Source organism: Schistocerca nitens, chromosome 5 (assembly GCF_023898315.1).
Source record: "Schistocerca nitens isolate TAMUIC-IGC-003100 chromosome 5, iqSchNite1.1, whole genome shotgun sequence".
NCBI classification, from domain to species: Eukaryota; Metazoa; Arthropoda; class Insecta; order Orthoptera; family Acrididae; genus Schistocerca; species Schistocerca nitens.
In genome coordinates, this window is record NC_064618.1 from 624,234,957 (window position 1) to 624,260,055 (window position 25,099).

General features: G+C 42.1%; 1 protein-coding gene across 1 annotated transcript in view; it reads right to left on the reverse strand.

Moving 5' to 3' along the window:
• Positions 1-25,099, reverse strand: part of LOC126259947 (glycosyltransferase 25 family member) — an 846,623-nt gene that overhangs the window by 145,830 nt on the left and 675,694 nt on the right. Inside the window, exon 7 of the mRNA XM_049957050.1 lies at positions 7,969-8,026. Coding sequence (XP_049813007.1) covers positions 7,969-8,026 — 58 coding nt within the window. The remainder of the gene's footprint in view (positions 1-7,968; positions 8,027-25,099) is intronic.

The following is a 25,099-nucleotide window of genomic DNA, read 5'->3' on the forward strand; positions in this document are numbered from 1 at the left end:
CTAAGGACATCACAAACATCCATGCCCGAGGCAGGATTCGAACCTGCGACCGTAGCGGTCTTGCGGTTCCAGACTGCAGCGCCTTTAACCGCACGGCCACTTCGGCCGGCTCGCGGCATGCTACCAGTGTTAAAGACTGCGATGGAGCTCCGTATGCCACGGCAAACTGGCTGACACTGACGGCGGCGGTGCACAAATGCTGCGCAGCTAGCGCCATTCGACGGCCAACACCGCGGTTCCTGGTGTGTCCGCTGTGCCGTGCGTGTGATCATTGCTTGTACAGCCCTCTCGCAGTGTCCGGAGCAAGTATGGTGGGTCTGACACACCGGTGTCAATGTGTTCTTTTTTCCATTTCCAGGAGTATATATATATATATATATATATATATATATATATATATATATATATATGGTCTATTGATCGTGACCGGGCCAAATATTTCACAAAATTGTTTAGCTTGAAGGGGGAAACCAGATGGCGCTATGGTTGGCCCGCTAGATGGCGCTGCCCTAGGTCAAACGGATATCAAATGGTTCAAATGGCTCTGAGCACTATGGGACTTAACATCTATGGTCATCAGTCCCCTAGAACTTAGAACTATTTAAACCTAACTAACCTAAGGACAGCACACAACACCCAGCCATCACGAGGAAGAGAAAATCCCTGACCCCGCCGGGAATCGAACCCGGGAACTGGGGCGTGGGAAGCGAGAACGCTACCGCACGACCACGAGATGCGGGCTCAAACGGATATCAACTGCGCTTTTTTTAAAAATAGGAACTCCTTTTTTATTACATATTCGTGTAGTACATAAAGAAATATGAATGTTTTAGCTGGACCACTTTTTTCGCTTTTTGATAGAAGGCGCTGTAATAGTCACAAACATATGGCTCACAATTTTAGACGAACAGTTGGTAGCCAACCAGTGTGGCCGAGCGGTTCTAGGAGCTGCAGTCTGGAACTGCGCGACCGCTAAGGTCGCAGTTTCGAATCCTGCCTCGGGCAATGATGCGTGTGATGTCCTTAGGTTAGTTAGGTTTAAGTAGTTCTAAGTTCTAGGGGACTGATGAACTCAGATGTTAAGTCCCATAGTGCTCAGAGCCATTTGAAACATTTTCAACTGTTGGTCACAGGTAGGTTCTTTAAATTAAAATACAGAACTTAGGTACGTTTTAACATTTTATTTAGGTTGTTCAAATGTGATGCAAGTACCTTTGCGAACTTATCATTTCTCACAACGCATGCTGTTACAGCGTGATTACCTGAAAATATCACATTAATGCAATAGAGGCTCAAAATGATTTCCTTCATCCTGAATGCATTTGGCAATACGTGTAACGACATTCCCTCTCAACAGCGAGTAGTTCCGTAATGTTCGCACATCCATTGACAATGCGCTGACGCATGTTGTCAGGCGTTGCCGGTGGATCACGATAGCAAATATCTTTCAACTTTCCTCACAGAAAGAAATCCGCTGACGTCAGGTCCGGTGAACGTGCTGGCCATGGTATGGTCCTTCGACGACCAATTCACCTGTCATGAAATATGCTATTCAGTACCGCTTCAACCGCACGCGAGCTATGTACTGGACATCCATCATGTTGGAAGTAAATCGCCATTCTGTCATAGAGTGAAACATCTTGTAGTAACATCGGTAGAACATTACGTAGTAAATCAGCATACATTGCACCATTTTGATTGTTATCGATAAAATGGGGGCCAATTACCCTTCCTCCCATAATACCGCACCATACATTAACCCACCAAGGTCGCTGATGTTCCACTTGTCGCAGCCATCGTGGATTTTCCGTTGCCCAATAGTGCATATTATGCCGGTTTACGTTACCGCTGTTGGTGAATGACGCTACGTCGCTAAATAGAACGCGTCCAAAAAATCTGCCACCGTCCCGTAATTTCTCTTGTGCCCAGTGGCAGAACTGTACACGACGTTCAAAATCGTCGCCATCAATTCCTGGTGCATAGAAATAGGGTACGGGTGCAATCGATGTTGATGTAGCATTCTCAACACCGAAGTTTTTGAGTCTCGCGATTCTTGTCTGCTACTGATGTGCGGATTAGCCGCTACAGCAGCTAAAACACCTACTTGGTCGTCATCATTTGTTGCAGGTCGTGGTTGACGTTTCACATGTGGCTGAACGCTTCCTATTTCCTTAAATAACGTAACTATCCGACGAACGGTCCGCACACTTGGATGTTGTCGTCCAGGATACCGAGCAGCATACATAGCACACGCCCGCTGGACATTTTGATCACAATAGCCATACATCAACACGATATCAACCTTTTCCGCAATTGGTAAACGGTCCATTTTAACACGGGTAATGTATCACGAAGCAAATACCGGCCGCACTGGTGGAATGTTACGTGATACCACGTACGTATACGTTTGCGACTATTACAGCGCCATCTATCACAAAGCGAAAAAAGTGGTCCAACTAAAACATTAATATTTCTTTACGTACTACACGAATATGTAATAAAAAATGGGGGTTCCTATTTCAAAAAATGCAGTTGATATCCGTTTGACCTATGGCAGCGTCATCTAGCGGGCCAACCGTAGCGCCATCTGGTTTCCCCATTCAAGCTAGACGAGTCCCGTTCTTTGTAGGTTTTTCGTTTGACGCTTATTTCGTGAGATATTTGGCCCGGTCATGATCAATGGACCACCCTATATATATATATGCTGGCCGTTGTGGCCGAGTGGTTCTCGGCGCTTCAGTCTGGAACCGCACGACCTCTACGGTCGCAGGTTCGAATCCTGCCTCGGGCATGGATGTGTGTGATGTCCTTAGGTTAGTTAGGTTTAAGTAGTTCTAAGGGACTGATGACCTCAGATGTTAAGTCCCATAGTGCTCAGAGCCATTTGAACCTCTATATATATTGGATTCTGGAGAGCCTAGAACATCATGTAAGGAAGAGTCGGGTCTAGTACTTCTTCAAAGATAAGACCCAAGAAAAAACATCTACTGGGGACTCTGAATATCAACACACTTACGAGAGTTGGAAAACTAAAACACCTAACGGACACTCTCAATCAACGCAACATACTTATATTAGCTCTTCAAGAAACAAGGTATCTGGATGAAAATGCATTTGAATCAGGCGGATACAGGATCTACAAAGGAAAACCAGCCATTAAAAATTCCAATAATACGACTACATGAGGGACCGCATTTATGGTCAAACAGCAACTTACGGAATCAATAACTAATTTTAGCTCCCCATCAGAACGAATTTCATTTCTGACGTTCAAGTCAGGCAATAAACGCTACACTATTATAAATGCACATGCACCTATTTACCAACATAACAGAACAAATGTTGACAAAGTGGAAGATTTTTGGGAAATGCTTGAACACGAAACATCCATATTACCAAAATAACATATAAAATTTTTAGTGGGAGACTTTAATGCACAAGTTGGCAAAGAAATAAAATTTAAATCAGTAGTTGGAGATTATCCAGCACATGCAAGAACGAACAGAAATGGGGAAAGACTCATAGATTTTTGTAGACAGTTTAATCTAAAATTAATGTCGACATGTTTCAGGAAACTTGCAAGAAAGAAAAAACCGTGGGTATCACCTAATCCTAATCAAGGTGAATATCAGTTGGACCATGTGGCAATAACGACTCGCAACTACAAGGAAATCTTGGATGTCAGAGTGAGCAAGGGCCTAAACATAGACTCGCATCATTATCTGACAGAAATAAATACCATGTTCCAACCAAACAAACCTAAACCAAAACCAAGAAGATTTCCAAGAGTAAACACTAAATTTCTCCTGCAAAAGCAGGACAAATTCTGTCATATACTAAACACAAGAAAATGGATAATTGGGAAGAAATTAAAGAAACAATGATAGAGTCATTAAAGAAATGGGACAGCCACGAAGAATACCAAAACACAGACGGTGGAACGAGCTGTGTGATGAAGCAATTGACAATCGACTAAAGGCATGGAAAAAATAGAACAGTAATGAGAAACACGAATACTGGGAAGAGTTTAAAGAAGAAAGGAAAAAGACAGCAAAAATCATCAGATCAGTGAAAAGAAAATATGACAAAGACAGATTAGAAGAAATGGATTCTGATTTCAAAAGGAACAACACTAGAGACTTCTATAAGACTTTCAGAGAAGTTTTAACAGGATTCCAGTCACCAAGTTTACATTTTAAAGATAAAAATGGAAAAATGGTTTTAAGCAATAAAGAGAACTCCCAAATCTTAGCTGAATACTTTGAAAATCTATTAAATTGTGAGGAGCCTAATGACAGGTTACAATTTCAAAAACCACAACATGAAAATCCACCGTCGGAACCACCTACAGTAGAAGAAATAGAAAAGATTATCAAAACATTGAAGAATAACAAAGCACCAGGCGAGGATGGGATAGTGGCAGAAATGTGGAAACTAGTGGGGCTTATCCGCATGTCAAAAAATTCACAAAGTAATTAAAGACATTTGGACAAAACGAATCATACCCAGTGACTGGAAACAAGCACTGATTCACCCTCTCCATAAAAAAGGAGATAAAACAGACACTAACAAATACAGGGGCATATCCTTCCTTGTTACCAGTGACATACAAAATACTTTCTAAAGCACTTTTAAATAGAATAGAGGAACAAGCAGGACCTAATATAGGAGATTATCAAGCAGGATTTAGAAAAGGTAGATCATGCGCAGAACAGATTCTTAATTTAAAAACAATTTTGAGAGTGAGAGCTATACAAAATAAAAATACAGTAGTTACTTTCGTAGACTTGAAGAAGGCCTACGACTCAGTTGACAGACAAACACTATTCCAGATACTTTATGAATCAGGGATAGATGAAAACACCAGAAGACTTGTTGAACAAACGCTCACAGATACAACACCAAGAATTAAGTTTCAAGGCGAAATTTCTGAACCATTCAAAATCAAAACAGGAATTCGACAAGGTGACGGACTGTCCCCAATTCTCTTTAACTTGGTTTTAGATAAAGTAGTAAAAACATGGGAAAACACATTAAAAAACAGAGGCACAAAGGGTATAAGCATGGGCCAAGGAAAGAACAAATTTGAAGTAAAATATTTAGCCTTTGCGGATGATATGGCATTGATAACTGAAAACCGAACAGACGCAACAGTTATGCTTGATATGTTACACGAGATTGCTGAAAAGACTGGGCTAAAAATATCCTACGAAAGAACCGAGTGTATAGAACACAAACACAATACAGAAAAGTTTATGAAAACAAAGTATGGAAAAATTAAAAGAGTTGATAGATTCAAATACCTGGGGGAGTGGATCCAAGCCAATGGACAGGATAACACAACAAATAAAGAAAGAATAAAAAAGTTGGAATTTGCATATAAATTAACACAAAACTACTACAATAAGAAATCAATATCCATACAAGCAAAGATTAAACATAATAATTCAGTTATTAGGACACAAGCAACATATGGATCAGAGTGCCTAACATTGAATAAGCAAGGCGAATTAAGAGAACTAGAGAAAAGAGAGAGAAAAATATTAAGAAAAATTCTAGGTCCTGAGAAAAACAAGGAAAATAGGTGGATTAAAAGGAGAGATGAAGACCTATACAAAAATACAGAAGAGATCACAGATACAATGAGGAAGAGACGGCTAAAATTTTATGGACATTTAAAAAGAATGGAAGAAACACGGATAACAAAGAAAATTTTTAATTACGTTAGTAAGCTGAAAAAAACTGTAGGATGGATAGAAGCAGTAAAGAAAGACGCCAACAAAATAGGTGTTACAGAAGAAATAATATGTGACAGGAATAACTTTAGGCTACTTATAGAAAACGCAAAGTATGAAGAAGATGCGCCAAAACCTCGACCCAAGAGTGTGTGGGCAGATGAGCAGAGATGAGCAGTTGGCGAGAAAATGAAGAAGTACTAGGAAGAACGGAAGATAAAGAAACACCATAAGTCTTAAGTTGTATGCGGCCCATAGCTGGCCAAATTCATATATATTGTAAAAAGAAATAATTTGAAATCTATTTACTACAAGAGGGAAGAGAGACAATGGTTTCATCACTACAATGTAACTAGCCAGGAGTTTCACTAGGTGATAGCAAGTTCAAATGGCTCTGAGCACTATGGGACTTAACAGCTAAGGTCATCAGTCCCCTAGAACTTAGAACTACTTAAACCCAACTAACCTAAGGACATCACGCAACACCCAGTCATCACGAGGCAGAGAAAATCCCTGACCCCGCCGGGAATCGAACCCGGGAACCCGGGCGTGGGAAGCGAGAACGCTACCGCACGACCACGAGCTGCGGACAGTGATAGCAAGTGTTAGAGATACTCCGAGGAAAGTTTATTCGGCAGCATTTAATCGACCGTTTGACCAACCTGACGATATCCCAAACGGGAAAGTTCGGAAGTGCGTAAAGATGTGGCAGAGGAACGTCAGTGTGATTCTGTGAAAACGCAGGGAGCTGTTCTGAAGAGGCGCCACCACAGGGCAGGAATAAGAACGAAATGGGAACGCTCGTTTTCCAGAAACATCTAATGAAAACGAATATCTCCTAGTTTAAATAAAATTAGATTTCCTCTTCAAGTTCTCGCATGTTGTATAGACTAGGAAAGTAGTTAAGTTTCTTCCATTCTTTTTTATTCGCGAAAATAATTATTGAGCAGAGCGAATAATTAAACACTTGCAAGAATGTCTTGTAGTTAATTGTGTTAAATGTGAGGTAGTTACTGCGACATGTTGAAAAACAATAGTGCCATTCTAACTGCATTAAATTTGGCTAAATTGAGGTTAAACTGAGGTGCTTTGTACCAGGAAATGTATTCCAAGCACGAATAAATTTGAGAAAAGAGATATTTTTATAAATTTATACGTGAAAAACATTTAATATTATTTCCCACTTTTTTTTAGATCAGTATGTCCTCCATATATTATTACCATTATATTTTTGTTTCAAGAGAACATCCCTTCTTCTCAACATATCCCAATCGTATAGGGAGGAATGAACTATCGTTAAAGATTTTTTAATCGACTTCTAGCACTGCATACCAATTATGCCCTAAATCGTACTATCCCTGGGAAATTTTAACGTAAGAGACTTTTGATGTGCAAAAGGACATCATGAATGCGCAGCTTCATACCTATATTTTATGAAGCTAACTTATTAAGCACGAATGAGAGACTCCGTTTTCATCTTATTAATAATACCGTTTTACTTGTTTTAAAGTACTTCATAAGTGGTTAATGTGTATACAGCGTTGTCATAGGTAATAAACATGACGGCTGCGGTAGTGCATCAACTCTGTCCCTATCCCTTATAAAAATGAAAAACCAAAAGCACACGAAAATTGCATTATTATGTCAAATATCGGTTACACCGAGGTATTTAATGTCTGTAAAGAATTTTGTTCAAAACGATGTGCATGGAAATGTATATACACGGAAGTATCATAAATTCATTATTATTTCACGCCGTTCAATTCATTTTTAAAGATGTTTTCTCACCACTTCCACAACTGCCCTTATCCTAACGCCTAATGACTGCACTTCTTCCAAATACTGTCATTATTTAAAACTTTCACACAGGTCCCCTGATAAATAACTAAAAAATACAAGAGACTGAAAAAATATAATTCTACTGTTTACTCTTTCAACACAAACTTGATTTTTAAGAGTAAATAAATGTTACATTACGATAATTCGAAAACATTCTCCGAAGTCTATAGTAGCCTGTTCACCTTCCTAACAATTCACCGCTGAACATATTTCACCCACGTGGTTTCTGTGTACACTATGATTCACATTTTACGCCAGTTATTACCGTAATAGCACGGCCGTTGCATGTTTACAAGAAGTTTCATAGAATAAAGAAGAAACACATCCAGCAGACAATTGTTTACACAAATAAAACAAGCGAAGCAAACTGAGCAGGAGCTCTGTGCATTCATACCGTTTTCCATATGAGGTAGTGGCTGAGGAAGCATCCCACTTCTCCCATCGTCATTGGCCTGCCAACAAAGAAAACATTAACACATTAGCCACAAAGGGCAGTCAATCAAATCGCCAACAATTTATTCTAGACGCTCTCGACCTCATTTCCGCAGGAAGCCACCGATACGGTTTAGAATATGCACGCCAGCAGTTGATGAGAAATGCAAAGCAATAACGTAGCGCTAGTAATTGATACAGCAACTCTGATTGAAACTGCTGAAATTAAAAGCACTTGTCAGTTTTACGAGGCAATTTACGAGTGTAATATAGCGACCTCCGCGTTATGAATCCGACATTAACCGTTATTTTCGACGGAATGTACCACTCTGCAGGAAACTTGGTCGTAAACGTGCTGGAGAAACCATGGCATAGAAAATTCATAAACGGGAACGGCGCATTTCACAAATGCCTACCGCCGTGCTTCGCTTCACTTTGCACATAATTTCATGAGATTGCATACAGGAATTGAGGGACGTTTATCTTCCAGAATTATTATTCCACACTATGGATCACATGTTAACACCAGCATAATCTAAAATAACCATTAAGAATTTAAAACTCATAAAACCATTAGAAAGGCTGTGTCTGAAGGTAGAAATATGTTAGACGTTGTTTCAACCTGACGATTTCTTTATGGCATCGTTATGCTGTATTGTGTATTTTCCAGTGTATAAATTTTGGTACGTATTAGTACAGTATAACGTCTGAAAACAAGTATGTCTTTTATGAAGGCTGTTCTAAATCTTACACATGTACATTTACTTATTAAAATCCTTGAACATGGGCATATTCTAGTGTTTGGTTAATGTTACTTGAAGTGGATGGAGTAGATTCTACTTTCACAAAATAGATCTGTTCCTCAGTCTCACAGTCAACAATTTATTTCATACACACATAGTTCTCGCGGCACTTCGCAGCTCAAACAATGTTGAAGCAACGGTTTTTGCACAGTAACACTTAAGGGAATATATTGTATACCGTATGACGAGTTGTTGTTTTAACTCATAGCATTAGGTTAATATACACGTGATAGTTTTTCACCTCGTTCACAATCTGTTCATTCACTGATTACGATTAGTGCTTTTATGAAATAACAATCCTCCCTAAACATATTAAATTTGTATTATACGTTCGTCCAACTACTACGCCCCGCTCGAAATCAGCTGCCGGAAGGTAAATAAAGTAAATCGCTAAAATGTATTTTTTAAAATTAAGAAAGCTACAGAAATCAACGCACATAATGTTTTACTGTCTGTCGGAAAACGAAAATTCGAATGCTTCATTGTCCCAGTAGTGAGACTGCACTGAGATTTACAATGAAGAACATAGCGAATTGACTGAAAACGCGATTCGTTGTTACTGTATGTTAAATATCAATGTTTATGCACATGAATTTTAATTAATAATAATCTAAAACAAGACCACATACAAATTCCAAGAATTTTTTATTTCGAGATTTTGAACATGGCTGCGCTTCAGCAGCTGTGCATACAAGAGCTTCAATGGATTAGAAATAACACCTTACCAGTTGCAAAATGCAGTTTTATTAAACCTTGACGGTTTTAAAACCGCCTTCTTCACAAGATCCTATACACAGAATCCCACTATCTATAACCAATGTGGGAGTGGTTGACTCTGTCTAGTACATGTCATCCACTTAATCACCATTTAAAATACATCATATAAAAGAAATAACCATCAAATATGTGATATTCTAAAAAGTTTTAAGACTAAGTCCTACAATAGACGGCTACTTCTTTTATATTATTATTTTAAATGGTGGGTAAGTGGATGATATGTACTGGACAGAGTGAACGACTCCATCATTGGCTATAGAAAATGTGGTTCTACATACAGTATCTCCTGAATAAGAAGGTTTTAAAACCGTCGAAACCCGGTCAAGATTTAATAAATCTCAATTTTTGCAACTGGTTACCTGTTATTACTAATCCATTGCAATTCTGTATTTTTTAATCAGTTTTTAATTTGATTTTCATTTTTGTTGTCTTAATATTTCTAATTTTGCGTCATCAAACGATGCAGTACTTCAAAATTATTCCACGTCACAAAATTTGCATTAATGGAACTTCCGGTTGGAAATTTATATTTTGTCAGCTTTGCATTATGCCTTACATAATAGGGTTTTCACGCGGTTATTCTGGAAGCCCTTACTTGAACGACGTCCACAGGATAGGGAAAATAAAAGGAGCCCGGAGAACAGGAGAACAGACTTCCAGTATACGAAGAAACGCAGCAGAGGAAGGGAAACAGAGTGCTTAGCTGAGTGTAACACATGTTGAAAGTGACCACCATTCATCTCTTGGCACGTTTGGGCCCTGCTCGACAAATTGCTGAAGGTGGATCGAAGCTGGATCACTGGAATTGCTGCAATCTCATCCAAAATGCTCTGCTGGGTTCTTGAAGGCTATGAACGCTGTTGCGACACACCTTATACTTCAGGGCTCCCCACACAAAGTAATTACACACTGACAGATTAGGTGGCAAGCTAGGGCCACTACCAGACTGACCTCTGATAACATCTCTGTCAGGCGTGAAGATTGTGTAAATGTACTCCAAGGTTCGGCCTGCTGTATCGGCAGTTCCTCCATCCTGTTGGAAGTAGCTGTACGTCTTTTCATCGTGGTTATGTGCATACATTCATGTCCAGTAGTATCCACTCGTTCGGACCATTTTTATTTGCCCACCCTGTATATACAGATATTTATTGTTTTCTGGGCACCTCGGGCAGGGTTCAATTTGAAGTATAGTGTAGAATTACATAGCAGCTGCCGATGTAAACGTGGCTGGGAAATTAATGTTTGTGAAATCGTTGTGGATATTTATTATGTAGAGGCTGTCACTAGAACGTCACATGCCAATAACTTCCAAACAGCTTATGCTAAATAAGCAGGGGTGATGGGAAACAGCACAGCGCGCTACGGTGTTATGCTACTTTTGCTAAGCCTTTATTAGTAACTTCTTTGGAACCTTTAATATCTTGAACCTAACCGCAGGGAGCAACTGCAGAACGCTGTCTTGGTGAGGAAAAACTGAGAAACAACCAAATCAGTTGCATCAATCGTAAAAATTGGTTAAAACTCCTCCACTTAGATTTTGACATCTTCAAAAACGTCTTCAAAAGGATCAGTGATTGTCACCTCCACAACATTATGTAACCAGTGCAAGTTTTCTGAAGAAGACGTTTTTAAAGACTTCGAAACTTAGGTCAAGATATTCTAATAAACCTTTTCACTACTGAACATGATTTGGCAGTTTTTTAACTTTTCCTCGCGCAGTTTCTTTGGAATGATTCTAAGTTGAATATATTAAGAAATCCAGGTCTGAAATACGGACACTGAGAAGAATAAACCTCTTTTATCGTTCGAAAGCAGGAATGCCACAAGTAAAGGGAAGTTGTGACCATGTGTTTCAACACCATCATACCCCACAAGCCAGGGTACTGTTGGATGAGGTAGGCGCTTGCCCTTATTTTATTTATGAAACACGTCATATTCTAACAGTACTATGGGAGATAACACACGCCTGTGCGGTCGCGCTCGACTCGTAGTTAAGCCGGTTCGAATCCTGGAGGAGACTAACTTACACTGACAGTAACTGGTAGCCGAGGGGAAGGTATGTGGTGTCATAAATTTCCTGACCACTAGTTTCTGAGTACACGTCTTGGATTAAATTCTGAATCTGTCCACAGTATCTCACGAAGTGATGACATGGGACAGTGTTGACGGTCGTCTGTCCGTCGAATGGGAACGTTAAACTCGGTGGACCGATTGGTGCTATGCGAGAGGCGTAGCTTTGCGCCAGCACACAATTTTACCCTCTTCCGTCTGTCACCACCACCATCTACAAAAACATAAGAGCACACTATAAGCGAATCCATTACAATGACCTACGCTCCACAAATACATAAAAGCCACAACTTTCACATATCAGCAAGGGAAGTGCCCACTGAGCACGGCGGAAGGAAAACCGTTCCCGACTCAGCGCCTAAACACAACCCTTGGAGTCTCCTAGCCTACAATGCTTTATGACTATACGTTTCGGTATGGACATAAATTCGGAAAAAGAATCGGAAACCACGAAAACATTACATGTATTTCACACGCACAGAGTTTTGTTGGAACAGAAAGTCGCGCTATCACGAACGTGATAATGATTAGATGACTTAAGTCTCACTCGTCATCGAGGACAACATACTGGGTTCTATCACTTAAGAAGTCCTCGGACCACTCATATATCCATGAATTACTGCATATGCTCGTACCTTCGTTAACAATCTGCAATGTGGCACGATTTCAAATGCTTTATGGAAATCTAGAAGCATGGAATCTGTCTGTTGCCCTTCATCCATATTTCGCAGTATATCATCTGAAACTATGCTGATTCGTAGATATAAGCTTCTCAGTCTCAAGGAAGTTTATTATATTCGAACTGAGAATATTTTCAAGGATTCTGCAGCAAAGCGAAAGTAGGGCTACTGGTCTGAATTTTGGGGATCCGTTCTTTTACCCTCCTTGTACACAGGAGTCACTTACGCTTTTTTCCAGTCACTTGCGACTTTGCGATGAGCGAGATATTAGTGATAAATGCAAGCAAGGTAAGGGGCCAATACCGCAGAGTACTCTTTGTAAAACCGAACTGGGATTCCAACCGGACTTGGTGATTTATTTGCTTTGAAATCTTCCAGTTGTTGCTCTACACTAGGGATGCTTATTATTACGAGGCGTGTTTTTTAAATAAGTACCGTTTTGAAATTTAAAAAAGGACCTACTAAGATATCTCAATAATTTTATTTTTACATGAAAGGCTGTACCTTAAACCACTTTTCTACATAATTTCCGTCAATATTGAGGCACTGTACCAGTTTTTGAATACCCTCCTCATAGAAGTCTGCCGCCTGACTTGTTAAACCACTGCACCACCACTGTTTTGACTTCGTCATCGTCTTGAAGACGCTGACCGCCCAGGTGTTTCTTTAAGTGCAGGGACAGATGGTAGACACTAGGAACAAGATCGGGCTTGTACGGAGGGTGATCTAGAGTTTCCCATCGAAAAGACGCGATGAGATCCTTGGTCTGATTCGCCACACGCAGAGGGGCATTGTCTTGCAGCAAAACGATGCCCTTGCTCAACTCCCATGGACTGGTGCTTTGATTCTGGTGTGACGTAGGCCACCCATGTTTCATCGCCCGTAACAATTTGGCTTAAGAAATCATCACCGTCATCGTGGTACTGCTCAAGGAAAGTCAATGTACTGTCTAAACGTTTGGTCTTGCGCACATCCGTCAACATTTTCGGTACCCAACGTGCGCACAATTTTCGGTAATTCAAGTGCTCGGTCACAACGCCATAGAAAACACTACGAGGAACATTAGGAAAGTCATCCCGCAAGGAGGAAATCGTAAAGAGTCTTTTTTCTCTCACCTTATTGTCCACTTCCTGCACCAAACTTTCATTAACGACCGAAGGACGCCCACTCCGTTGTTCATCATGCGCATTTGTGCGGCCATCTTTAAATGCTCTCACCCACTTTCTTACCATTCCATCACTCATAATGTTTTCTCCGTAAACTGCACAGATCTCACGATGAATATCGATCGCTTTTAGGTCTTTCGAACTAAGAAATCTTATAACAGCCCGTAATTTACAGTCGGCAGGACTCACGATTATTGGAGGCATCTTAAACACTCAGTACCCAACGTAAACAAGGAAGAATCAGACTGTAATGGCGTCAATGAGTAGATTAAGGTACAGGCTTTCATGTAAAAATAAAATTACTGAGACAGCTTAGCACGTCTTTTTTAGTTTAAAAACGGTACTTACTTAAAAAAAAAACACACCTCGTATGTCGTCCATACCGGAGTCCATCCTATGGTAAAGTAAGGTATGTTTGTGCGATTCTCCTGGGTGAGAAATTTCTTGAATGTGAAATTTAAAACTCTGAATTTCGTTTTGTTATGTTCAAGTGACATAGGACCAGAATGTTCTCGGGTTCTCTGCCAGACCTTTTGCTAAGGTGTGACAATGGTAGTTGTTTCATGCTTCACGTATAGATCTTTTCACAGACGTACAAATCTCTACTAACCTTTGCTTGTCATCATTTCTGCGTTCTGCTCTGAACCGAGAGCGCAACAGCCTCTGCTTCCTCAGCATCCTCTGAATTTCGTTTTTAAACCATGGTGGATCTTTTCCATCCTTTACCCAATCACTGAGCACGTAAGTCTCCAGACCACGATTTATAATCTGCTGAACTTTGCCCATAATTCCTCTACGTCTATCTTACTGGAACTAAGTGAAGTCTATTCACTGTGTAAGCGAGATGCTAAGAAATGCTTATCTGCTATATTTAGCAAAAACACTCTCCTAGGCTTCTTGAATGATTCATTAATTTTCATAACCATAGTTGTTCTAATGATATCATGATCGCTAATCCATGTTCCTATAATGACATTATCAGTAAGGTCTGGCCTATTTGTAGCTACAAGGTCTAAGATATTTCCATAGCGTGTGCGCTACCGAGCTAATTGCACAAAACTGTTTTCAGAAAACGTGTTCAAAAGTACATCGCATGACCGTCTGTCTGTATCCCCCGCAATGAATCCATAGACATCACACTCAATACCCGGTAAGTTAAAGTCGCCTCCAACTATTGTTGCATGATCTGGGTATCTACGCGCTACTGCGCGCGTAGACCTTCTTCGAATGACTCTATAACTGTAACAGCGGAGAAGAGTGGCCGGTAAAAAACCCAACAATTAACTTGGTTTCACCTACACCTTTTGGACGAGACCTGATAACTTCACTGTCACACTCAACTTTAATCTCGATAGAGATAGTATTTCTGCCAACTGCAATGAAAACTCTCCTTCCAATGCCCTCTAATCTCTCTTTCCGGCATACGTTTCACGGCCCGCTAAATATCTCACAGCTTTCCATTTCGGGTTTCCGCCAGCTCTCGGCCCCAAGAATAATTCAAGCGCGAGAACTTTTCTGGAGGGCAGTACATTCGGGAACTTTGTTACGACTACTTCGACGGTTTATTGATAAAATTTTGACAGTCGAAGTGTCTTTACTCTGAACAACTGTCTAACTTCCCTTGTTGCTTATCGACCGGCGAATGTTATCAGAGCACCTCAAATTACCGTTTAGCCTAAAAAAACCTCATGTGCACTCCGCAAGTACTCTGCTACCATGATTAGCTGTTTCCTTTGTGTAGTGCACCCCTGGCCTATCGAGGGGAGTCGTATTGTTAAGACAAGAAATCATAACGATAATACTAATAAAGACCATGGCACTGAAGAATGTTTAGCAGAATAAAAACTTAAAAAAAGGACACACACACACCACGAAGATTGCGAAAGGAAAATTCTATAACAAGGGAAGCAACGGTTATGACTGAATACAGCAGAAACATGACAAAAAAAGGATTAAGATGCGTAAAATATCAACGGAAATAGAAATGTGAGAGAAAAGTGGGAATTTTTTCACTGCTAATCACAGAAATTTACCGTTTGCCATTCTCGAAACAAAATTTGTATTATGGCAAACATATCAAGATTCGGTTCAGAACAAAATCCAGATCGCTTTTACTTTTCGAGGACGAACAGTTAGCAGTTAATGTTCGTTAGATGCTGCAAGAGCATCGATAAAAACTTTCAGGGCAGATTCTGCAAGTAAAATATCAGGCTCCCCTTAAATTCTGCATACTGTAGAAACAGCTGCATCAGAAAAACCTGCCTGGAGCGCTGTACAAATTATCCTGCAGGCAGCGTTAAAAAGAAACAGCATTTTGTCGTCAGAGTAAATTAAGTGCTCTAATAATGGGAACACTCACCTAAGATTCTCTGAAGACAAATTCTGACGTCGCAAATAAATTATTTTTTTATTTTCGCCGGAGCAAACCTTGCTGTGCTGTTACGGTCTGCCGGCAGCGAGAAGCCATCTCATTTCCGCGGAGATCGAGATGTGCTGTTTAACGGAAACAGCTGTTGAGCTGGGCTTGACTGGGGTGGCGTGGGCGCATTCTGAGCAGATGCTGAGACGCTGCCGAGGGCGAATTAAAGCCAGAAATAGGTTGGTCTGTTGGGTACAATGCGGCAATCGTGGGGGTATTGCCAGGCAGCGAATGGGCAGACGTAATACTGCCTGATGTTATACCGTGATACATTGGGGCTAGCCCAAGTCTACATCATTTCTGGTCGCAACACACATTGTACCAAATGTACGCACATCAGGTATAGTAACAAGTGGTTTGTGCGTTGTCATACACTGACGCAAAAAAATCATATACGAAAAAATAATTAACGTAGACTAACGAAATTTCGTCTAGGAAACGTATTTCAGTGATTAACACTGTCACAACACAGGGTTAATGTAGGTGCGAGTTAACCACTGAAAATGTGAAATGCTGATCACCTAGAATGTCGAATGCAAGAATGCAAATGTGCATGTCTGTTGCACTTGGTCAGTTAATACAGTGACGGTTAATGCTGTTCGTGGATGACGCTGGAGTTGCCGTGCCATGATGTCCCATATGTGCTCGGTTGGAGATGGATATGGTGATTGAGGAGGCCAAGATAACACGCCGACACTCTGTAAAGCATGTTGGGCTATAACAACGGTGCGTGGACGAGCGTTATCTTGTTGGAAAACACGCTGTGTAATGCTGTAAATGTCTGACAGCACAACAGATCGAATCACCAGACTGACGTGCAAATTTACAATGAGGGTGCATGGGATAACCACGAGAATGCTCCTGCTGTCATACGAAATCGCACGAGCTCCAGGTGTAGGTCCAGTATGTCTAGCACGCAGATAGGTTGTTTGCACGCCCTCAACTAGCCTCAACACACAGCTATTACTGCCGCCGACGGAGAATCTCATCAGAAAATACACCATACAGCCGGCCTGTCCTCCAAAGAGTTCTCGCTTGATACCACTGAAGTCGCACAGGGCAGTGCTTTGATGTCAGTGGAATTAACCCTACAAGGCGTCTGGCTCTGAGTTGTCCTTAAACTACCCGATTCGTAACAGTTCGTTGTGTCGCTGTAGTGCCAACCGCTGCTCAGATCGCTGCTGCAGATGCAGTAAGGTGCGCTACAGCTATATGCCGCACATCCTTCTCGGGTGTGACACGTAGCCGTGCGGAACCCGGTTTTCTTGGGACCGGACATGGTCGTGACCACGGTGCCAGCAGTCATGTACAATGGCTACAATCTTGCCAAGTCTTTCTGCAGTTTCACAGAAGGAACATCCAGCTTCTCGTACCCCTATTGCACGACGTCGTTCAAACTCAGCGAGGTGTTCATAATGTCGTCTTTGTCACTTCCAAGGACCTCACGATCGTTACAGCGTGTACTTAGATCCAAACCTGATTTGCACCGTCACAGTGCCGTTAGTAACGTCTTCTTTCAAACGTAGATACACGCCTGTCAACTTCCGTTTATATCGCAAAAGCACCTTCTTGGTGTTACGATTTTTTCTTCCGTCAGTGTATTTAATCATCGTTGGTTTCTTCTTCTTGCTCCTGCTCCATCTCCTCTTCCTCTTCGGATACCATGTAATCCACCGCCGGCCGCGGTGGCCGTGCGGTTCTGGCGCTGCAGTCCGGAACCGCGGGACTGCTACGGTCGCAGGTTCGAATCGTGCCTCGGGCATGGGTGTGTGTGATGTCCTTAGGTTAGTTAGGTTTAAGTAGTTCTAGGGGACTTATGACCTAAGATGTTGAGTCCCATAGTGCTCAGAGCCATTTGAACCATTTTTTTTGTAATCCACCATATTCGAAGATGTTTTCCATATTGTGATATTGCACAACTTTTTACCTCTAAATTTTTCACATCGTACCTTCCCTGTTCCGCAAAGTATAATTTTCGATTCAAATTTCTATTTAATATCTTTAATAGTTCGCATGTTCTACTGTCGAAATTGTCTGTTTAGAAGTCTGTATATGGTATCGCAGTATTTGCCTTCATAAGTCACTTCCAGTTTCTAATTGGAAAGTGTAATTATTGACAAGTGGCAGTAGCGCGTGGTTAATCACGACTGTTTTATGCACATACTCATTCATCTGGTCGTTGAAATGTAACTGCCAAAACTTGGTTGGGGGAATTAACAAAATGGCTCTGAGCACTATGGGACTCAACTTCTGAGGTCATTAGTCCCCTAGAACTTAGAACTAGTTAAACCTAACTAACCTAAGGACATCACAAACATCCATGCCCGAGGCAGGATTCGAACCTGCGACCGTAGCGGTCTTGCGGTTCCAGACTGCAGCGCCTTTAACCGCACGGCCACTTCGGCCGGCGGGGAATTAACATAAAAACGGAATTTGCGTATTGTAACGTCTTGGGAGTTACTGTAAGAAAAGCAGCGAACGGCGTCGAAGCCAGACTTAACGAATTTTTACCCGTATAAAAGAAACAAGACAGCAAGTACCTGGCGCAGTTATTAGATCGGTTACTGCTGCTACAATGGCAGGTTATCAAGATTTAAGTGAATCCGAACGTGGTGTTATAGTCGGCGTACGAGCGATGGGACACAGCAATTTCCAGATAGCAATGAAGTGGGGATCTTCCCGTACCATCATGAGGGTACCGTGAATATCAAGAATCCGGGGAAACATCAAATCTCCGACATCGCTGCGGGCGGAGAAAGGTCTGCAAGAACGGGACTAACGACGTCTGAAGAGATTCATTCAACGTGACAGAAGTGCAACCTTCCGCAGATTGTTGCGGATTTCAATGCTTGGCCGTCAACAAGTGTCAGCGTGTGAATGAAACAGCATCGATATGCGCTTTCGAAGCCGAAGGGTACCCTTGATGACTGCACGACACAAAGCTTTACGCCTCGCCTGGCCGTTTAACACCGACATTGGTCTGTTGATGACTGGGAACATGTTGCCTGGTCGAACGAGTCTTGTTTCAAAGTGTATACAGTGGATGGACGTGTACGGGTATGGAGACAACCTTATGAATCCATGGACCCTGCATGTCAGTAGGAGACTGTTCAAGCTGGTGGAGACTCTGTAATGGTGTGGGGCGTCTGCATTTCGAGTGATATGGGATCCTTGATACGTCTAGATACGACACTCACAGGAGACACGTACCTAAGCACCCTGTCTTATCACCTGCATCCATTCATGTACATTGTGCATTCCGACGGACTTGGGCAATTCCAGCAGGACAATACGACACTCCACAAGTCCAGAATTGTTACAGAGTGGCTTCAGGAACACACTTCCGAGTTTAAACACTTCCGTTGGCCACCAAACTCACCAGACATGAATATTTTTGAGCATATCTGGGATGTCTTGCAGCGCGCTGTTCAGAAGAAATCTCCACCACCTCGTACACTTACGGATTTACGGACAGCTCTGCAGGATTCATGGTGTCAGTTCCCTCCAGCACTAGTCGAGTCCATGCCACGTCGTATTGCAGCACTTCTCGTCCTCGCGAGGTCCCTACACGATATTGGCTCTTCAGTGTAAAAGGACAGCTGCGTGTGTGGAAAATTCTCTTGGCTCTTATCTTTCTGTTCTACAGCTGCCATCTTATCCTTTAATTTTACTTTGAGCTTTTGTTATCAGGTCTTGGATGGAATTAGGTCTTTGCTGCTGATCTGTAATAACAAGTGTAAGTTTTGTTGACGTGTGTAGACTGATTCATCATTAAAGCATAAAAAGTAATCTGTATATTACGACTACGATATTCGAAGTTCGTCTTTCATTTTTGAGAAAAGGAAGAAATAGATTTCATTCACAAAAAGTGCGTAAATTAAATAAGGAAGCTATTAGTTTGGTTTGCGCTTATTTCGAAAGCAATCTCGTGTGTAATTACAATTTGCGTAATGCATTTATTAGAACCTGCACTCACGTATTATCCTCGAAGTAAGCTTCGTTTCCTTTAGCGGTCAGTAAAATGCCAAACGAACTGTTTCCAAGCTAACTGTGACCATAGTTATTTTGCAGTTTTAAAGTAAATCCTTCTTGATTTTTACGAGAAGATTAAATCAAAGATTGTCAGGCCCCGATTTTCTTGTACGGTTACCGCCAAGGAAAGCGTTCCGATCTATGAGCGTCTGTCAAAAATTTATTATTCTGGATTATCATATTCAGAATATAAAGCAGTTTCCACCTAATTACAGACAAAAATGTTGTAAGTTACACAGTAGCAGTATGTGGGGCGAGCAGGCAGGCATAGAGGCGCTGGTATGCGATTTCATAAACGAGTCTGTTTACCTACCATAAGGCGGGCTAGGCCGAGCCACGCAACCTCGGCGACGTCGCAAAAATGCCGTGGAACTACGAATGGACTTGAGGACACATCCCCCAGTGGGCGACAAAGGTGTCGATTTGTACGTGCCTGCAAGCTACATAGCGGCACAACAAACGTGCCATTAACCGTTATAAAAACCCTGTGATTGTAGAACGGGTATGTGCATTCTGGCACCACACTTCGCAACGCCAGGGGTACGCAAGTCTCGATCGCGTTATGGACCATCGTGCAGCCGACGCCAGTATGGGCAGTCATCATTACCAGACCAACTCACAGGGTTAAGTCCGCACCAGTGAACTTGGGACTAGTCGTCTCCAGACTCTTCAGCAACCTTTGAGGGCAGCGGTTCGTGGCCACTGCGGTGCCACTGCCAACAACCCACGCCAGTGCTAAATTCTCTTCCGGTATCGGCGGGCCTCTACGAGTATGAGAATCCGGGCGCATATCCGCGTTACTGGCGTCCCTCGCTCACGGCTTCGCGGCGCAAGTGGACAAGCGCTGCGGACAAGCAATCCCCTCAGTGTGCGGTCGCGAAAGGCAAATGATATTTACGGCATTCGACGCCCAGCTTATTGTCTGCCATGCAGTCACAATACTGGCTTCTAATTACAACAGGGGGCGGAACTGGAGGTATGCAACGGTGAGCACAGCATGAGTCTACGGATCGTAGCTGAATTGTTTAGTCGACGAGTAACTCACAACATTGCTACAGTGCTAGTGGAGTTGATAAAACGCACAGCAATGGCAAAGATAAACAAATCACACATTGCATTAATCTACAACAGCAGTTGCCGAAGTTGATGTTTCGTCACAAAGGACCCAAGGAATTTCGCAAAGTGAGAAAGAAGTGACAGATGAAATATTAGCGTTTCTGCAAGATGAGTCGATGGAATGTTTGGTGCCGCATAACGATCGACTGTGCGGACAATGTACATGAGGAGTACAATGATGACGAACATGCTTAACAAGTGAAAGTGATACTGAAACACGTGTCGAGCCATGTAGTTTGCCATCTTTGTTGGACGGGGAGCCAAAATCCCGTCTCCAGTGAAACAGAGTGAAGGACAATCGTTGTTCAAAGAGCAGGTACTAAACATAACTTATAGATGGAAGATCATCCGCAGCATAGGGAAAAAAAATGAAAAGATTTCGAATTAGTCGGCAACAATATGACCGTATATGCATACGAAAAACTACGGATGTTCAAGAGAGGACAAGGCGCACTTGTTACAAAAAGACGTTTGCGCGTTCAAGGATGCTCGATACAATTTACAAGATGTGCATAATAGTAACCTACGTTATGCACATCAAACTGCGCACATCATAGATTACTCAAACTGCGCACGTCATAGATTACAGTGATTTCAAGGGAAGCAGTGGATGGCTGCATAACTTCAGTGTTACAGAATTGTGAGACGTAAGATAACGAAATTTCAAACAAAGCGCTAACTTGACGAAGTACAGCAAACTGCGTGGCTCTGAGTACTATTGGACTTAACATCTGAGGTCATCAGTCCCCTAGAACTTAGAACTACGTAAAACCTAACTAAGGACATCACACACATCCATGCCCGAGGCAGGATTCGAACCCGCGACCGTAGTGGTCGCGCTGTTCCAGATAATCGGTCCGAAAATTTGTGGATCATATAAACAATCTTATCCCATCGTTCAGTAAGAAATTAGATCCAACTTCGACCAGTCGGGATTCGAAGGGGAAATGCATGTGAAAGGAATCCTTACTGGGATGGCCTGTGTGCCCGCTTGGTACGTCTCTACCGGTCGACATCTTTCTGCATCGATAACCTCTCCAACATCCACGTAATGCTTCCCGCACAGTGCACTGGCCCACAGAGAAGAAAGTCGGAAGGTATGAGAGCCGGACTGTAGGATGGACAAGGAAGAACTGTCCAATGACTTTGTGGTCTCCTCGTGGGTGCGTAGACTTGAGTGAAGCGTTGCTTTTACATGGAGAAGTTCGTTTTCATTTTTGTGGCGACGAAGACGCTGTCCGTATGTTCAGACATTGCAGGAGTCACAGCTGTGTGCGACCGGCTGGCACGCGAGAGATCGGCCATGTTTGCGCGACCATGTGGCGGTGATGACAGACGCCTCGCCCAACGACCCCCGTGCTTTTGTTCACTGTCAGGTCTCCGTAGACGTTCTACAAGCGCCTATGAATATCTGTGATGCTCTGCGTTTCCGCGAAAGGAAACACTGACAGCTATCTGCTTGGATCGCTCCTCCGTTACAGATGACATTTTGGAGGCTACGTATATCGCCGCCACCTACTGAACTTCATTAAACTATACGGCCTGAAGCGGGAATATTCCGCAATGTCCCACAACAAATTCTTATTTTTTAACAGAAACTGTCCGAGGAAAAAACTGTTGCGTTACTCGCTATTTAGCGTAAGGGAAAACCACAGAAAATTTGAGACATGTAAAAAACAAAAAGAAAATTTACAGCAAACATACAAAATATTAAAAAAGTAGAATAAAACTGTAGCACACTGAAAATTTAGAGACGTTATTAAGGTCACAGTTCCATCACAACTCTATATTCAGGGAGCTTAACCATGTAGTAATTTTTTGGAGAGGTCTTGATGAAGTCGTTCCAGCCTTCTTCAAATAATTTTATTGGACACTCACGAATAATGTGGTCTCCTGTTTACTCCACTGTATCGCAGTCACTTTCAGGGCAATGTGCAATCCCTCATTTAAAAAGCGATGCTTCGCATCTTACGTGCCTGGTTCTTTCCTTGACCGTTGCGCGCCTTAGGCGGTACGGTTGCTTCAATCTGATCCACCAGGCTTTGTCCAGAAAACAGTGTTCAATTAGATATGTAGCTTTCTTCTAAATTGGCATGGAGCAGTGTGGTGGAAACAGCTGAGATCCCACAAACGCTGCTACGTGGAAAACGTTGAGAAGTCAGAGGGCAATGAACGAGTCGTTAATTGCATTAGAAAGGGCTGCTAAGGAGACACACTTACAATCAGTGAATCTAAGAATAAATACATTATCTGGTCAAAAGAATCGAGATGCGTATTAGTGGACATTAGTATACGGTGCGTCCACCCTAGGCCTTTTTACGGCTGGAACTTTGCTGGTAAACCTTTGAAAAGGTGCCTGAATCTGTGGTGGAATGACAGGCCTTTCTTAATCAAGTGGCGACGTTGGGCGCTGGGGTCTGGAGCGAAATCGACTTTCTGACATCCCAAGCGTGTTCCCCAGAGTTCAGATCGGGGCTCTGAGCAATCCAGTCCATTTCAGGAACGTTATTGTTCACAATCCACTGCCTCATAGATGCTGCTTTATGACAGGGTGCATCGTCATTCTGATACAATCATCGTCTCCGACGTTTTCCTCTACTGTACGCAGTACATAATGCTGTAAAATGTGGCCGTATCCTTCTACATTTAGTGTCTTCTTAAGAGTAATAAGAGTACTACCTCATAACCAAGGGAAAAACCCATACCGTTATACCACATTGGCACAACACGTGAAACCGAACCCAAATCCTTCCATCCGATTGTGACCGGATATAATGAGATTGAACACACTAAATCTCTAGTTTTCAGCGTCGCTTAGCACTGGCTACAGAAATGTGTGCCTTATCAGGAGTTACTCGTCCGTTGTAATTCTTACTATTTAATTCTATGCACACAGTCACTGTGCCCGCTGGACTGCTGGTAGCACTATGAAACTCACGAGTGATTCCTACAACTGTTCATGAAATATTTTACATCCATCCTCTGCCGTCATCGACAGCCTGTCTCTCACAGTACTGCAGGTCTGCCTGTTCTTGGTTAAGCTGTGGTTGTCCCCTCACGTTTTCTACTTCACAATAATGCCACCAAGAAACGGCGTGGGCAGATTTATGAAAGCTAAAATATCCCCGATGGATCTGGAAAAAGCATATTTGTGCCATGCGTTGTACAATTTTATGTTTTGTGGATAAACATAAAATTATATACCTGATGCCATAAATATGCTTTTTCCAAACAATTTAACAGCTGTAGACAATCGGCTACGAAAATCCTGATGGATTTGTTACTCAGGTGACATCCAATGAGCACGCGTTCGAAGTCACTGGACTACCTGACCGATCCATCCTACTGTTATTTCTTCTCGACTGCCTACAAAATACTCCCAGTGCCGCTTAATACCGTCTGATCTACCCCTCGTCACATGTGGCGGTGAATTATGCGTTACGTAGGGCTGTCCAGGTACTTTCGATGGTATGGTTTGGGGAAGCGCACACAGTGAAAATATACCGCAGTCAGTAACTGCGTCTGATTCTGGAACTGCGTTTAATTCTGAACTGGACAAATTCGAAAAGCTTAAATACCTCGGATAGGCTGTGTCCTGCAAAAACGACACCACGTGCAAAATTAAACAAAGGCTGGTGACAGCTTACAGAGCTTACCCTCCAATAGAAAATCAACTTTTTTCAAGACTTATCTCGCATCACTAAAAAATCATTTACGTATCACGCTTCCCATAAATGCTCATGTCTCAGAAGCTTGGCCACTAGCAATAATGAATGGCAGACTGCCGGATTGTCTTTTAAAGTAAGGTACTACACAGATTAATAGGTCCTTGCTGCGAAGGAGGGAGGTTGAGAAGACGGTATGGCCTGCATTATATGAAGTAAAAAAAAGGCGCACCACGAAGGACTTATCCGAACGGGACGGATATCGGTAGATGTGATGTACTTGTACAGCCAAACAAATGTTTACAATTTCAGAAAAATTGAAAAATTGACTGATTTATTCAAGAGAAAGAGCCTCACAAATTGAG